Below are 17,025 nucleotides of genomic sequence, written 5' to 3'. Positions count from 1 at the left end.
GCCGAGACAAGCAAAACATCCTGCATCCAGATTGCGATCACTTCTTTGCTAGCGCATACGGATAAAGCCTCGGATGGAAATGAAAGGTTTGCGATGTCCGAAACCTATACATGTACATTCAGTTATGCTGCAAGTAGATCGTGGAGTGAATTTTGTTCAGTAGTTAAACATAATTACTTTCCTATTGGAAAATATTGTTTGCAATAATACACTTCACTGGCTATCAATTTAAACTCAATTATACAAAATACGCGTTAAAACACTATAATAAATTAATATCATTATTTAAAATTTTACGAACTATTTCTACGGCATACATTTGAAGTTGTTTTCAATGAAAAATGGCCGAGGTGTCCAGATTGGTGCTCACTGTACTACTTATAATTCCAATCATTGCTTACAAACGATAGATCAAACACTGTTTAGTAGATTTTCAACATTACCTGGTTTAAATATAGAAACTACGTTAGAAAAATAACATGGGGAATATTTTTCTTTTTATTAAGATTGTTATTATCAACGGTTCATGATCGATATGTATTGCGTATTAAGCCATCAATAGATTAAAATATATCACAAATTGATAACATATGTATAGTTCAGCACATAGCATGAACATTTAGATGGATACGCTAGGCTATGACGTACTAAAAGCACTTTCAATCTCATAACTTGTAATCATATGCGCTTTCAATCTAATAATATGTTCTCATATGCGCTGTTCATCTCATAATATGTACTCATATGCGCTGTTTATATCATAATATGTACTCATATGCGCTGTTTATCTCATAATATGTACTCATATGCGCTGTTTATCTCACAATATGTACTCATATGCGCTGTTTATCACATAATATGTATTCATATGCGCTTTAAATCTCATAACTTGTACTCAATATGCGCTGTTTACCTCAAAGTATGTACTCAATATGCGCTGTTTATCTCATAATATGTACTCATATGCGCTGTTTATCACATAATATGTACTCATATGTGCTTTTAATCATATATCTTGTACTCATATGCGCTTTCAATCTCATAATATGTACTCATATGCGCTGTTTATCTCATAGTATGTGCCCATATGCGCTGTTTATCTCATAGTGTGAACTCATATGCGCTGGTTACCTCCTTATATTACTTCATTTGCGCTGTTCTCCTCATAGGCGATGTTTATCTCATTATCGGTCCTCATTTGCGCTGTCTTGTTATATGTCATCATGTGAGCTGTTTATCCCATTATAAGTCCTTATTTGCGCTGTCACATATGTCCTCATATGCGCTGATAATCACATTAAATGTCCTCATATGCGCTGCTTTTCTCATAGTTTGTCCTCATAGTTTATATCATTATATGTCCTCATGTGCGCTGTTTATCTCATTATATGTCATCATAAGCACTGTTTTATTTCAAATGTGTCCTCATATGCGCTGTTAACACTTCCAGTTCTTCTAAATTTCTCCAGCAGCTGACGGATTCTCGAGTGTCGCCTATTGAACATTCGCACAACCTTAAATCTAATGATTAAATTGCGCGATTGGTTAAAACAGTACAGAATATTATTTCCCACATTATATCGGAATGTATTTCTTTTACAAAATCGGTATACCTGCTTAATCGGGGTATCTGCATTAATCATGCCGACGGCCCTTGCTTGCTCTTTAATAGTTGTTCTAACCATTTTTTTCTGATTTGTTTCGAGTAAGATATTCAACATCTATTGCGTAAAAATGAAATTTAGCGTTAACTTCATAATCCCCGAAATTTTCGTGCCAAAAAGTCAGAAATCGCACCTATCGTCTCGCATGATTAACATCGACAGTAAGTATGATCTTTTAAACAAATCGAGTTCTAGGCAATTCGATGTTGTTTTAAACCTTAAGTCAATACAGTAAGAAGTATTCGTAAAAAAACAATTTCATAAAATGGACGATAAAAAATTTTGATCGGGGGTATCCGACGATGAAGTGTATCGGGGTATCCGACGATGAAGTGTATCGGGGTATCCGACAATGTAGTGTATCTGGGTATCCGACATTGAAGAATATCGGGGTATTCGACGATGAAGTGTATCGATGGTATCCGACATTGTAGTATATCGGGGTATCCGGCATTGTAGTATATGAGGTATTCGACGATTTGGTGTATCGGAGGTATCTGACAGTTTAGTGCATCTGTGTATCCGACGATGGAGTGTATCGGGGGTATCCGACATTTAAGTATATCGGGGATATTCGACGATGTGAGTAATGGAGGTATCTGCCAGTTTAGTATTTCGATGTACCCGACTCTGTAGTGTATTGAGGTATCCGACATTGTAGTATATTGGGGGTAAACTGACTATGAAGAGTATCGGTGTGTCTGATAGTGTAGTGTATTGGTGTATCCGACGATGTAGTGTATGGGTGTATCCGACAATGTAGGGTATGGGTGTATCCGACAATGTAGTGTATGGGTGTATCCGACGATGTAGTGTATCGGTGTATCCGACGATATAGTGTATCGGTGGGTCTGACGATGTAGTGTATCGGTGTGTCTGACGATGTAGTGTATGGGTGGGTCTGACAATGTAGTGTATCGGTGTGTCTGACGATGTAGTGTATGGGTGTGTCTGACGATGTAGTGTATCGGTGTATCCGACGATATAGTGTATCGGTGGGTCTGACGATGTAGTGTATCGGTGTGTCTGACGATGTAGTGTATCGGTGTATCCGACGATATAGTGTATCGGTGGGTCTGACGATGTAGTGTATCGGTGTGTCTGACGATGTAGTGTATCGGTGGGTCTGACGATGTAGTGTATCGGTGTGTCTGACGATGTAGTGTATCGGTGTGTCTGACGATGTAGTGTATGGGTGTGTCTGACGATGTAGGGTATGGGTGTATCCGACAATGTAGTGTATCGGTGGGTCTGACGATGTAGTGTATCGGTGTGTCTGACGATGTAGTGTATCGGTGTGTCTGACGATGTAGTGTATGGGTGTGTCTGACGATGTAGTGTATCGGTGTATCCGACAATATAGTGTATCGGTGGGTCTGACGATGTAGTGTATCGGTGTGTCTGACGATGTAGTGTATCGGTGGGTCTGACGATGTAGTGTATCGGTGTGTCTGACGATGTAGTGTATCGGTGTGTCTGACGATGTAGTGTATGGGTGTGTCTGACGATGTAGGGTATGGGTGTATCCGACAATGTAGTGTATCGGTGGGTCTGACGATGTAGTGTATCGGTGTGTCTGACGATGTAGTGTATCGGTGTGTCTGACGATGTAGTGTATGGGTGTGTCTGACAATGTAGGGTATCGGTGTATCCGACAATTTAGTGTATCGGTGTGTCTGACGATGTAGTGTATCGGTGTGTCTGACGATGTAGTGTATCGGTGTGTCTGACGATGTAGTGTATGGGTGTGTCTGACGATGTAGGGTATGGGTGTATCCGACAATGTAGTGTATCGGTGGGTCTGACGATGTAGTGTATCGGTGTGTCTGACGATGTAGGGTATCGGTGTGTCTGACGATGTAGTGTATGGGTGTATCCGACAATGTAGGGTATCGGTGTGTCTGACGATGTAGTGTATGGGTGTATCCGACAATGTAGTGTATGGGTGTATCCGACAATGTAGGGTATGGGTGTATCCGACAATGTAGTGTATGGGTGTATCCGACAATGTAGTGTTTGGGTGTATCCGACAATGTAGGGTATGGGTGTATCCGACAATGTAGTGTATGGGTGTATCCGACAATGTAGGGTATGGGTGTATCCGACAATGTAGGGTATTGGTGTATCCGACAATGTAGGGTATTGGTGTATCCGACAATGTAGGGTATGGGTGTATCCGACAATGTAGTGTATGGGTGTATCCGACAATGTAGGGTATGGGTGTATCCGACAATGTAGGGTATTGGTGTATCCGACAATGTAGGGTATGGGTGTATCCGACAATGTAGTGTATGGGTGTATCCGACGATGTAGTGTATGGGTGTATCCGACAATGTAGTGTATGGGTGTATCCGACAATGTAGGGTATGGGTGTATCCGACAATGTAGGGTATGGGTGTATCCGACAATGTAGGGTATGGGTGTATCCGACAATGTAGTGTATGGGTGTATCCGACAATGTAGTGTATGGGTGTATCCGACGATGTAGTGTATGGGTGTATCCGACGATGTAGGGTATGGGTGTATCCGACAATGTAGTGTATGGGTGTATCCGACAATGTAGTGTATGGGTGTATCCGACGATGTAGTGTATGGGTGTATCCGACAATGTAGTGTATGGGTGTATCCGACAATGTAGTGTATGGGTGTATCCGACGATGTAGTGTATGGGTGTATCCGACAATGTAGGGTATGGGTGTATCCGACAATGTAGGGTATGGGTGTATCCGACAATGTAGGGTATGGGTGTATCCGACAATGTAGTGTATGGGTGTATCCGACAATGTAGGGTATTGGTGTATCTGACAATGTAGGGTATGGGTGTATCCGACAATGTAGGGTATTGGTGTATCCGACAATGTAGTGTATGGGTGTATCCGACAATGTAGGGTATGGGTGTATCCGACAATGTAGGGTATGGGTGTATCCGACAATGTAGGGTATTGGTGTATCCGACAATGTAGGGTATGGGTGTATCCGACAATGTAGTGTATGGGTGTATCCGACAATGTAGGGTATGGGTGTGTCTGACGATGTAGTGTATGGGTGTATCCGACAATGTAGGGTATTGGTGTATCCGACAATGTAGGGTATGGGTGTATCCGACAATGTAGGGTATGGGTGTATCCGACAATGTAGGGTATGGGTGTATCCGACAATGTAGTGTATGGGTGTGTCTGACGATGTAGTGTATGGGTGTATCCGACAATGTAGGGTATGGGTGTATCCGACAATGTAGGGTATTGGTGTATCCGACAATGTAGTGTATGGGTGTATCCGACAATGTAGGGTATGGGTGTATCCGACAATGTAGGGTATTGGTGTATCCGACAATGTAGGGTATTGGTGTATCCGACAATGTAGGGTATGGGTGTATCCGACAATGTAGTGTATGGGTGTATCCGACAATGTAGGGTATGGGTGTATCCGACAATGTAGGGTATTGGTGTATCCGACAATGTAGGGTATGGGTGTATCCGACAATGTAGGGTATGGGTGTATCCGACAATGTAGTGTATGGGTGTATCCGACAATGTAGTGTATGGGTGTATCCGACAATGTAGGGTATGGGTGTATCCGACAATGTAGGGTATTGGTGTATCCGACAATGTAGGGTATTGGTGTATCCGACAATGTAGGGTATGGGTGTATCCGACAATGTAGGGTATGGGTGTATCCGACAATGTAGTGTATGGGTGTATCCGACAATGTAGTGTATGGGTGTATCCGACAATGTAGGGTATGGGTGTATCCGACAATGTAGGGTATGGGTGTATCCGACAATGTAGGGTATGGGTGTATCCGACAATGTAGTGTATGGGTGTATCCGACAATGTAGTGTATGGGTGTATCCGACAATGTAGGGTATTGGTGTATCCGACAATGTAGTGTATGGGTGTATCCGACAATGTAGGGTATTGGTGTATCCGACTATGTAGTGTATCGGGTTACCCAATAAAGAAGTGTATCTGGGACATCCGACGAAACCGTGTTTTGAACATGTGGAACTCGTAATCAATTGAAGGTATTTATAAAGTTATTTTTTCTTTCAGTTGAATTTTGTTTCACTAATTAATACAACGTAAAAGTAATGTATGGGTGTACCCGACGATGTAGTGTACGGGTGTACCCGACGATGTAATGTATGGGTGTACCCGACGATGTAGTGTACGGGTGTATCCGACGATGTAGTGTATGGGTGTATCCGACGATGTAGTGTATCGGTGTATCCGACGATATAGTGTATCGGTGGGTCTGACGATGTAGTGTATCGGTGTGTCTGACGATGTAGTGTATGGGTGTGTCTGACGATGTAGTGTATGGGTGTATCCGACAATGTAGGGTATGGGTGTATCCGACGATGTAGTGTATGGGTGTATCCGACGATGTAGGGTATGGCTGTATCCGACGATGTAGTGTATGGGTGTATCCGACGATGTAGTGTATGGCTGTATCCGACGATGTAGGGTATGGCTGTATCCGACGATGTAGTGTATGGGTGTATCCGACAATGTAGGGTATGGGTGTATCCGACGATGTAGTGTATGGGTGTATCCGACAATGTAGGGTATTGGTGTATCCGACGATGTAGGGTATTGGTGTATCCGACAATGTAGTGTATGGGTGTATCCGACTATGTAGGGTATGGGTGTATCCGACGATGTAGTGTATGGGTGTATCCGACAATGTAGTGTATGGGTGTATCCGACAATGTAGGGTATTGGTGTATCCGACGATGTAGGGTATTGGTGTATCCGACAATGTAGTGTATGGGTGTATCCGACTATGTAGGGTATGGGTGTATCCGACAATGTAGTGTATGGGTGTATCCGACAATGTAGGGTATGGGTGTATCCGACAATGTAGTGTATGGGTGTATCCGACGATGTAGGGTGTGGGTGTATCCGACAATGTAGTGTATGGGTGTATCCGACAATGTAGGGTATGGGTGTATCCGACGATGTAGGGTGTGGGTGTATCCGACTATGTAGTGTATCGGGTTACCCAATAAAGAAGTGTATCTGGGACATCCGACGAAACCGTTTTTTGAAGATGTGGAACTCGTAATCAATTGAAGGTATTTATAAAGTTATTTTTTCTTTCAGTTGAATTTTGTTTCACTAATTAATACAACGTAAAAGTAATAGAAATTTATTAAGATATTGCAGGATTTTTTTTTCAAAATAAAAAAGCAAAACATATTTAAATATAATACGCAGCTGTAGCTTAATTTCATCTTTTTGAGTACGTTATCGCTTCTTATTAAGGGAGCTAACTACATATCAAATATATGTTAAGTTTGTGACTAAGATTGTGAGTAGTAATTGCATTACAAAATGTTGAATTGCCATAAATGCCGATAGCATCACTACGGATGCACTAGCTGCCACAGAATAGGCTGCCCCCTCAGGTACCAAAGAGTTCCGGCCGTTACATCCGGATTCATCGGAGCACAGGCACTCCCAGTGTGTAGCGTTACGTTTACATCCGTCGTCGCCTGACTTCGTTTCCAGGCATTTCCGCTCTATATCTGAAAGGAAAGTGGGAACCAGTGAATAAACTGCAAAACATAAAAACAAAATGGCAGTAATGCATAATGACAGAATGTGCAGTGATAGAGGTCATGGCAGTATGTACAGAGATAGAGGTCATGACAGTATGTGCAGTGATAGAGGTCATGACAGTATGTGAAGTGATAGAGGTCATGACAGTATAAGCAGTGATAAAGGTCATGGCAGTATGTGCAGTGATAGAGGTCATGACAGTATGTGCAGTGATAGAGGTCATGGCAGTATGTACAGTGATAGAGGCCATGGCAGTATGTGCAGTGATAGAGGTCATGGCAGTATGTGCAGTGATAGAGGTCATGACAGTATGTGCAGTGATAGAGGTCATGGCAGTATGTGCAGTGATAGAGGTCATGTCAGTATGTGCAGTGATAGAGGTCATGGCAGTATGTGCAGTAATAAAGGTCATGGCAGTATGTGCAGTGATAAAGGTCATGACAGTATGTGCAATGATAGATGCCAGCAATACATAATGACAGATTGTACAAAGATAGAGGCCACCATTACATAATGACAGATTGTACAAAGATAGAGGCCCCCGTTACATAATGACAGCTTGTACAAAGTTAGAGGCCACCATTACATAATGACAGATTGTACAAAGATAGAGGCCGCCATTATATAATGAGATTATGTACAGCGTTTAAGGCCATGACAGAATGCACAGAGATAAAGGCCATGACAGAATGCACGGAGATAGTGGCCATGATAGAATGCACAGAGATAGAAATCGTGAAAGAATGCAAGGAGATAGACGCCATGACAGAATGCACGGAGATAGAGGCCATGACGGAATGCACGGAGATAGAGGCCATGACAGAATGCACGGAGATAGAGGCCATGGCAGTATGTACATAGATAGAGACCATGACAGTATGCACACAGATGGAGACCATGATAGTATGTAAAGAGACAGAGGCCATGGCAGTTTGTACAGAGATAGAGGCCATGACAGTTTGTACAGAGATAGAGGCCATGACAGTATGTACAGAGATAGGGCCATGACAGAATGCACAGAGATAAAGGCCATGACGGTTTGTACAGAGATTGAGGCCATAACAGTATGTACAGAGATAGAGGCCATGACGGTATGCACAGACATAGAGGTCATAACAGTATGTAAAGAGATAGAGGCCATGACAGTATGTACAGAGATAGAGGTCATGAAAATACGTACAGAGATAGAGGTCATGGCAGTACGTACGGAGATAGAGGCCATGGCGGTATGTACAGAGATAGAGGCCATGACTGTATGTACAATAAAAGAGGTCATGACAGTTCATACAGAGATAGAGGCCATGGCAGTATGCACGGAGATAGAGGCCATGACGGTATGCACAGAGATAGAGGTCATGAAAATACGTGCAGAGATCGAGACCATGGCAGATCGTACAGAGATAAAGGCCATGACTGTATGTACAGAGATAAAGGCCATGACTGTATGTACAATAAAATAGGTCATGACAGTTCATACAGAGATAGAGGCCATGGCAGTACGTACAGAGATAGAGGCCATGACGGTATGTACAGAGATAGAGGCCATGACGGTATGTACAGAGATAGAGGCCATGACTGTATGTACAGAGATAGAGGCCATGCCAGTTTGTACGAATACAGAGGTCTTGGTGGTATGATAAAGGCCATAACGATATGTACAAAGACATAGACCATGATGGTTTGTTCAGAAATAGAGGCCATGACAGTATGTACAAAGAAAGGGGCCATGACTTTTACTCTTAAATATACAAGTTTGAAATACAGCGTCGTGGTTTATATGTATTGGCACGTTTATTTGAAATATATTTCACTCAATCCCGTGATTTTTCGATATTGTTCGTTTGGATGTTGATAAGATGGTTCAATGGGATTGTCGGATTATCAATATCATTTCACATAACAATGTTTTTGTGTCATCAAGTTTGGGCGAAAAGGGTGTATACCAAATGGTGAGTTGAAGAGAGGGTAAACCGAGGGATGTGATGGAGAGGGTAAACCGAGGGATGTGGTGGAGAGGGTGGTACGAGGGATGTGTTGGAGAGGGCAAACCGAGGGATGTGGTGGAGAGGGTTAACCGAGGGATGTGGTGGAGAGGGTTAACCAAGGGATGTGGTGGAGAGGGTTAACCGAGGGATGTGGTGGAGAGGGTGATACGAGGGATGTGGTGGAGAGGGTAAAACGAGGGATGTGGTGGAGAGGGTTAACCGAGGGATGTGGTGGAGAGGGTAAACCGAGGGATGTGTTGGAGAGGGTAAACCGAGGGATGTGGTGGAGAGGGTGGTACGAGGGATGTGGTGGAGAGGGTGGTACGAGGGATGTGTTGGAGAGGGCAAACCGTGGGATGTGGTGGAGAGGGTTAACCGAGGGATGTGGTGGAGAGGGTTAACCGAGGGATGTGGTGGAGAGGGTAAACCGAGGGATGTGGTGGAGAGGGTAAACCGAGGGATGTGGTGGAGAGGGTAAAACGAGGGATGTGGTGGAGAGGGTTAACCGAGGGATGTGGTGGAGAGGGTGAACCGAGGGATGTGGTGGAGAGGGTAAAACGAGGGATGTGGTGGAGAGGGTAAAACGAGGGATGTGGTGGAGAGGGTTAACCGAGGGATGTGGTGGAGAGGGTAAACCGAGGGATGTGGTGGAGAGGGTAAAACGAGGGATGTGGTGGAGAGGGTTAACCGAGGGATGTGTTGGAGAGGGTGAACCGAGGGATGTTGGATAGGCTTAACCGAGGAATGTGTTGGAGAGGGTAAACCGAGGGATGTGGTGGAGAGGGTAAACCGAGGGATGTGGTGGAGAGGGTAAACCGAGAAATGTGTTGGAGAGGGTAAACCGAGGGATGTGGTGGAGAGGGTAAACCGAGGAATGTGGTGGAGAGGCTAAATCCAGTGGTGAAGCGGAAAGGGGGGTGGTGGAGCTCTTTGAGTTTTGAAACGATTTGTGTATTCTTGCCATTTCTGCTTGCTGCTTTTCAAGCTGTGCAAAGTATTTAGAATTGTTCTCATTGTCTTTCACATGTAATTCCTTTGCTCTCAGAATAAGCTAAGTGAGTTCTTCATCAACGTCACCTTTAGGGTTTGAATCGTTTTGTAACCTTTCAGATGCTGTATTATTAAGCATTTGCTCTTCATTTGAAACAATGTAATCGTTTTCTTCTCGTAAGGCTTTCGCTTTGAATTTGGTGTAAAAATGTTCATACCGTCAACGTAGTGTGGTTTGAATGAAAATGCTATATTGACCTCACTTTCTAATGTATCTTCAATCCGACTGACCATTTAATAAACAGACGTATGTCCGTGAATTGCCTTCTATACAGGATAAAAGTAATAAAAGGAACAACGCAATGGTGGGTGAGTTCCGGCGCGCGATTTCGATTCTGAGGGTGGGGAGCAGGCCAATAGGTTATGCCCCTAAGTAGCACTCCCTCTGAAGTGATATCCTGGAACCGCCCTGCTACTTACACATTTTTCCTTCCATCTCAACGGATGCTTTTGAGCACTGGGCACATGAAGGATACAGATTATACGTTATGTTGTCGAAAGGATCCTCACAGCTACGCTGGTAAAACCCAACACATGTAAAGCATCTCAGGCTGTTTTGGGTTCCTGTAAAACAACATCACCATGACCATTTAATAAAGATCACTTTTACGCATTTCAATAATGTTAAAATTATAACGCTTTTATTACCACCACAATTTATGTACAGTCGAAACCCGTTGACTCGAGATCACATTGGTCGTTGGCTCGATGTAAAAGACCATTTATCCAATAAGTATAAGCATCCCACTTGGCTCGAGTCTCGAGGTATATCACCGGCCCCTGGGAGCTCGAATTAGCTTATAAACGGTTATCATAGGTAATACGTTACATTTATACGATGTCCATGAATAACTTCACAAGAGCTTATAATTTGGATATTTCATTAAAGATGCTCATATGCCAATGGGGATAAGTGATATACAATAGTTCATTAACAGTAACATTATACATGTGTATACTTGTTCTTCTTCGTAGAATCATTCTTAAATATGTAAAGTTAATAATGTACGTGAAGTTAGCGGCCTAGCGGCCAAGCGGCGTGAAATTAGCGGTCTTGCGGCGTGAAGTTAGCGGCCTAGCGGCCTGGCGGCCTAGCGGCGTGAAGTTGGCGGCCTAGCGGCCAAGCGGCCTCGCGGCTTATTCTTTTTCTCTTTTTCCAAGCAATTGTTAATGCTTTTGAAAAAACAAAAAAAACAATGATAAATATGATATGTTCAAGCGTTTTCCAACTTTTTTTCAAAATAGTCGATCAAGCACTTCAGCGAACTAGCGGCCTAGCGACGTGAAATTAGCGGCCTGGCGGCCTAGCGGCCTAGAATTGAATCCTATTTCAAAGCATGTATATATGCATTTTCTTCTAAAACAATGACATATTAACTGTTTTTATGCACACATTAACACATTGAAGTATAATCAACATTTTTTTTTCAAAAACGTCGATAAATCAGTCATCTAATTAAAAGCATTAAACATGCCTGTTCTTCTAAAACAAAGATATATTTACTGTTATTAAGCACAAATTATCACTCTGAAGCGTTTTTTTTTTTTAACTTTTTTTTTTTCCAAAAAAAAGCGGATCGATTCATTATAGCGAATAACAGCGTTATTATATCAGTATTTTTTTTTTTTATTAAGCAAAATTGTTAACAATCGATTTATCATTGTTTTGGAAGAAAACGCATGTATACATACTTGAAACTAGGAAATTATAGGCCGCTAACTTTACGCCGCTAATTAAAGCCGCTAGGCCGCTGAAGTGCTCGATCGACTTTTTTGAAAAAAAACCGTTTATAATTGCTTAAGAGTGATAATTTGGGCATATAAACAGAAAATATAAAAAAAATAGATGAAGAGGCATGTTTACATGCTTTGAAAAGCTGACTGCTTTATCGACGTTTTTGAAAAAAAAAATGTTGATAATCGCTAATCGCTTCAAAGTGTTAATTTGTGCATAAAACAGTTAATATGTCATTGTTTTAGAAGAAAATGCATGTATAAATGCTTTAAAATAGGATACCATTTTAGGCCGCTACGCCGATAGGCCGCCAGGCGGCTGACTTCACGCCGCTAGGTCGCTGAAGTGCTCGATCGACTTTTTGGGGAAATTTTTTTATTGATAATCGCTTCAAAGTGTTAATTTGTGCATAAAAACAGTTAATATGTCATTGTTTTAGAAAGAAATGCATGTATACATGTTTTGAAATAGGATATCATTTTAGGCCGCTAGGCCGCTAACTTCACGCCACTAGGCCGCTGAAGTGCTTGATCGACTTTTTTGAAAAAAAAGTTTATAATTGCTTAAAAGTGATAATTTGTGCATAAAAACAGAAAAAATAAATAGATGAAGAGGCATGTTCACATGCTTTGAAAAGCTTACTGCTTTATCGACGTTTTTGGAAAAAAAATGTTGTTGATAATCGCTTCAGTGTGTTAATTTATGTATAAAAAACAGTTAATATGTCATTGTTTTAGGAGAAAATGCATGTATACATGTTTTGAAATAGGATTCAATTTTAGGCCGCTAGTCCGCTAGGCCGCCAGGCCGCTGAAGTACTGGATCGACTTTTGTAAAAAAAAAATGAAAAAAGCTTCAGAGTGATAGTTTTAGCATAAAACCGTCCGAAGGACTCCACACACTTAGACCGGCCCAACTGCGTTCATACCTCGATATTGACATCAACCCCGCAATTCATTCCTTAAATATATTAATATATTATGTAAAAACATCACCACATGTTACGTTTTAAAAATTAATAAATCCCTGGCTATCAATTCGAGCTTATTGGTACAACTAGCATGTGTTCAAGCACTGGTATTTGATACTTTCATCGAACATATATTATACCATACACTAACCTGTAACCGTAGAGAAAATTTGAAAAGTAATGTAATGCTTACCTCCGGCAAATATCACTGACGCCAAAAATGCAAAAGAAACGCATGCAAAGAGCAACGATTTCATCTTGGCACTGTAAAACATTTAAATGAAACAACCTTGAACAAAACGTTTAAACGGCCGCCCGTTATAGATTTAATTCTTGATCACGCATATGGTGAATGCTGCAGATGAGAAATGTTTTCCGCTGTGCAAATCGCACTGATGCATAAACCAGCGCCCTACTTCAGAACGGGTTCAGCACGTAATGCGATTGAAGCACATCTTGATAAACAATCAAAGTGCTGAAAACACTGATGGACTAGGGCCCCTATACCATTAATTCGTATATACAAATTCTAGACAACATATTAAATAATGTTTTACATAAATTAACAATGAATTAACCAGATTGCAATAACATAGCAATCAGATATGATCACTATAGGCCTAGATATGAAATTTCGACATTTTCCTGACATACAATAAATAACAATACTATTTAAATAAGCAATCTTAAAAAAATCCTAATGTTTTACACAAGCCAGAAAATGGTCTCTTGTTGAATACTTCACATATTCTGAGTAAAGAAGGCTCTTACATTTGGCTTGTTATATTATTTTATTATACAATGATTTAAAAAATGATGGTATTCATATTTCAATTTGGTTGAAACTTTATATTTGCACAGTATATGTTTTTCTTGAAGATAGTTTACATAAAGAGAAAAAAGGTTACATTATGTCTACCCGAACAGAAAAAAGCATTACAGTATGATAAAGGAAAGAAAAGCATTAAGTTATTATGAATAATGAGCTAATTTAATATAAACTTGCATTTATTGATACAGGTTCCCTTTTTTCAAATCTTTGTTTAAGGTTGCCAAGTATACCTTATATATCCATAACTTCTACCTTTAAGTAATTGTAGGATTGCCCGTACATAGGGATCATCTGACAAAATAGCGGTTTTCACTTTCGGGATGGAGTGGGGTTTTTTAACTGCGCAACCAAACCTGAATCTGAATACACACGCCAATTATAAAGTCTCAAGCCAAGAGGATTTCTGGTTTGAAATCGCCAGGTTAGTCATTCTTAAATGCCGCCGAGGCTTTCTTAATGATTTTTTTTGCAATGTTTTAGCAAAACCAAACATCATAATAAAAGCCAGAATAATTTTAGAAAGACTGTTGCTAGGTTAAAGCTTCATTAAATATTGACTTTGTGTAACTAGCCACAGAAATGCGCGTATAGGGAACTTTTTCATCATTTTAATTCCCATTTTGTTTCCTGAATGTCGTCCCAAAAACAATAATGACATTTCACATTATCCGCATCCGAAAATTGTGTTGAAAAGTCATTTTTGTCTCAATCATTCAGCCGCTCTGTTCAGAGTCAATTAAGGGTTGATTCTTATTTTTCGTGCGTTCATGCAGCATGGACGCTCGGCCCCGATTTTGCATATCCATAATTGGTCATGGTGATTCTGGTGAACTCTATTTTATCGTTCAGAAAATCAAGTACGGATGTAAATATTTACGTATGATACACAGCATTTAATGGTAAAATGGATCAGCTGCAAGCTTCTAAATGTTCGAGACTTTGTGAATTTTCGCAAGACTTCATTGACCGTTGTATATCATTAAATCGATTTCCTTCATTTTTATAGACATTATTCGAATATGTCATTCATTTTGCTAGGCTTGTTGTCATTTCTTTGTTGTTATATTGACACAATCTTACACATACAATTGCTGCTATAGGACTATTTCTCACGTTCTAGAACACTGATAGTGCTCAGACCTTGTACTACATTGATTAATCAAAATCGCATTCGCAACTCCTCGGCGACGTTCAAATTCGCTAACGGACATCGAAACAAAATACAGCGTGGTGATGCATTACGTCAGTGAACCCCTATGTACGCACGGAAATTGTCGATACCGTGTGCACCACTACGAACTATAGCACAAGGGCCATTGTCCAAAAATTTAGATTGTCAGGGGCGTAGCTAGCCTTCTTTTCATGTGGATTCATTATTGTACGAGGGAGGTTCGGATGCCCCCCTCGGAAAGTTCAATCTAGTGCATTCTGTGAGATCTGAGGTCCTTTATTTTGCCCTGGAAAACGAAGAGTTTTAGAACCATGTAAGCATGTATGCAATCTGAACTTTGAAAATTGTTTTATTTTTTGAGTCAGAATGATGTGGATTCAGTCGAGTACTCGACGCGGTATGGGCAGCTACGCACATGGTAGTAACTTCCAATTTCTACAGAATCATATAATGAAGCGATTTTACAATTGGGCCGCAACTGTTCTGATGTTGTTAAAGCAACAAAACAGAGCAGTGCTGAAGTTCATTTCTACTTACGCAACAAAGCATCCAGTCAAACAAATACATTGTGCACGTATAGTTACTGGTTGTACTAGACTTGTTTCTCTGCATTTACTACAAATTGAATCTGGTTGGGAAACTTTAAGTACTAGACGCGAGAAACACAAACTTCTTCTCTTCTTTAAAATGAAAAATAGTTTTACGCCAGATTACTTGTCGGTTTTGGTTCCCCAGACAGTAGGACAAGCTTCATCAAGAACACTTAGAAATTCATCCAATATATCTAGTTTCCGAGCCCGCACATCTTTGTTTATGAATTCATTTCTTCCTTCTACAATATCTGCATGGAATTCTCTTCCAGTTGACGCAAAGGCTATAAACAATATCGTTGGTTTTAAATCATACCTCTATTCTGATAAGCCCAAAACACTAAGAATATTTTATTACGGGAAACGCCGGCTTCAGGTCCTGCACACTCGCCTACGCAACGAGTGTAGTTCCCTGAATCACCATCTATGTTAAAGATATTGTTCCCTCACCATTTTGCATGTGTGGAAGACAGGAGACTACATACCACTATCTCTTTATTTGTCCTCTCTTTACTGAACAAAGGCAAAACATGTTTAATACTGTTCAATCTCTAACTGAGGTTACCCTCCGTTGCTTACTATATGGTGATCACACACTGACTGAAGAGCAAAATAGTACTCTGTTTGATGCAGTTCATCGTTTTATTTATTTGTCAAAAAGATTTGAAAGCCAGTGATCGACTCAAACCACCAACACTCATACATCTTTTACTTTGCCTCTCCTTCTTTTCTACTTCGTTCTTTCTCATACTATATTTTTTCTACCTCAATACAGTTGATTAATTTAGAATAAAGTTGTTGTTTTTTGACAATAAATGTTTTTGCATTTAACGTCTATCATTCAGTTGCCTAAATTTTAAACATTATTTAATATGAGCTTGTACATTAATATGATTATAACTCCATCACTGGTATCCGCCTCAAATGCTAATTGTAATTTATCATAACAGGGAAAGGAACTCTATTAGTTTATTTCTACCGTTCCAATCCTGAAATTTGGTTATATATTTGTATTGAAATGTTGATAAATTTTGCTCAATAAAATATGTTTAAACCAAACAAATACATAAAATATACACGTATACAAGTAAACAAAATATACTTGCATATGATCATCGATTCAAGGTAAACAATACCAATAACGGTTCAAGTGTAGTTTAAGAAATACGTAAAATGTTCATCTATAGCAATATTGTGTATATATATATATATATATAAGCCTTATAAATAGTGAAGTAGATATATCTTGGAAATGCGGGAGGTTAATGATTACAACAAGGATTATACGATCAAAACTTAATCAATATCATTAATTAACAAGTCTCTTCTAGTATTAGAATGTACCAAAAATCCATATAGATTTAAAATAGTTGATTTGTTGGTACTACTAACATATTGTGTAAATTTAAACATTCTGCATTAACCTACTTCTTATAGCAAAAATGAAATTCATCCTCAATTTCT

At 40.3% G+C, this 17,025-nt stretch overlaps 1 protein-coding gene across 1 annotated transcript; it reads right to left on the bottom strand.

Annotated features, from left to right (window-relative positions):
• Positions 1-6,799: 6,799 nt before the first annotated feature.
• LOC128241869 (uncharacterized) lies at positions 6,800-13,368 on the bottom strand. The gene is made up of 3 exons (XM_052958982.1): positions 13,162-13,368; positions 10,684-10,827; positions 6,800-7,194 (listed from the first exon to the last, which is right to left on the bottom strand). The coding sequence occupies exons 1-3, from the start codon at positions 13,241-13,243 to the stop codon at positions 6,947-6,949; spliced, it is 474 nt and encodes a 157-aa protein (XP_052814942.1). The 5' UTR covers positions 13,244-13,368; the 3' UTR covers positions 6,800-6,946.
• Positions 13,369-17,025: the final 3,657 nt, after the last annotated feature.

Source organism: Mya arenaria, chromosome 7 (genome assembly GCF_026914265.1).
Source record: "Mya arenaria isolate MELC-2E11 chromosome 7, ASM2691426v1".
In the NCBI taxonomy this organism is placed as follows: domain Eukaryota; kingdom Metazoa; phylum Mollusca; class Bivalvia; order Myida; family Myidae; genus Mya; species Mya arenaria.
Note: the sequence above shows the minus strand (reverse complement) of the source record. Positions and strands in the feature narration are given on the sequence as shown.

Bases quoted from the DNA above. Each gene is read 5' to 3' on its own strand.
- LOC128241869 (XM_052958982.1), bottom strand. From the start codon at position 13,243: ATGTTTTACAGTGCCAAGATGAAATCGTTGCTCTTTGCATGCGTTTCT. The intron at 10,828-13,161 runs GTAAGCATTACA...GTTGTTTTACAG, and splicing joins GTCAGTGATATTTGCCGGAG to GAACCCAAAACAGCCTGAGA. The intron at 7,195-10,683 runs GTAAGTAGCAGG...CTTTCCTTTCAG, and splicing joins TGAGATGGAAGGAAAAATGT to ATATAGAGCGGAAATGCCTG.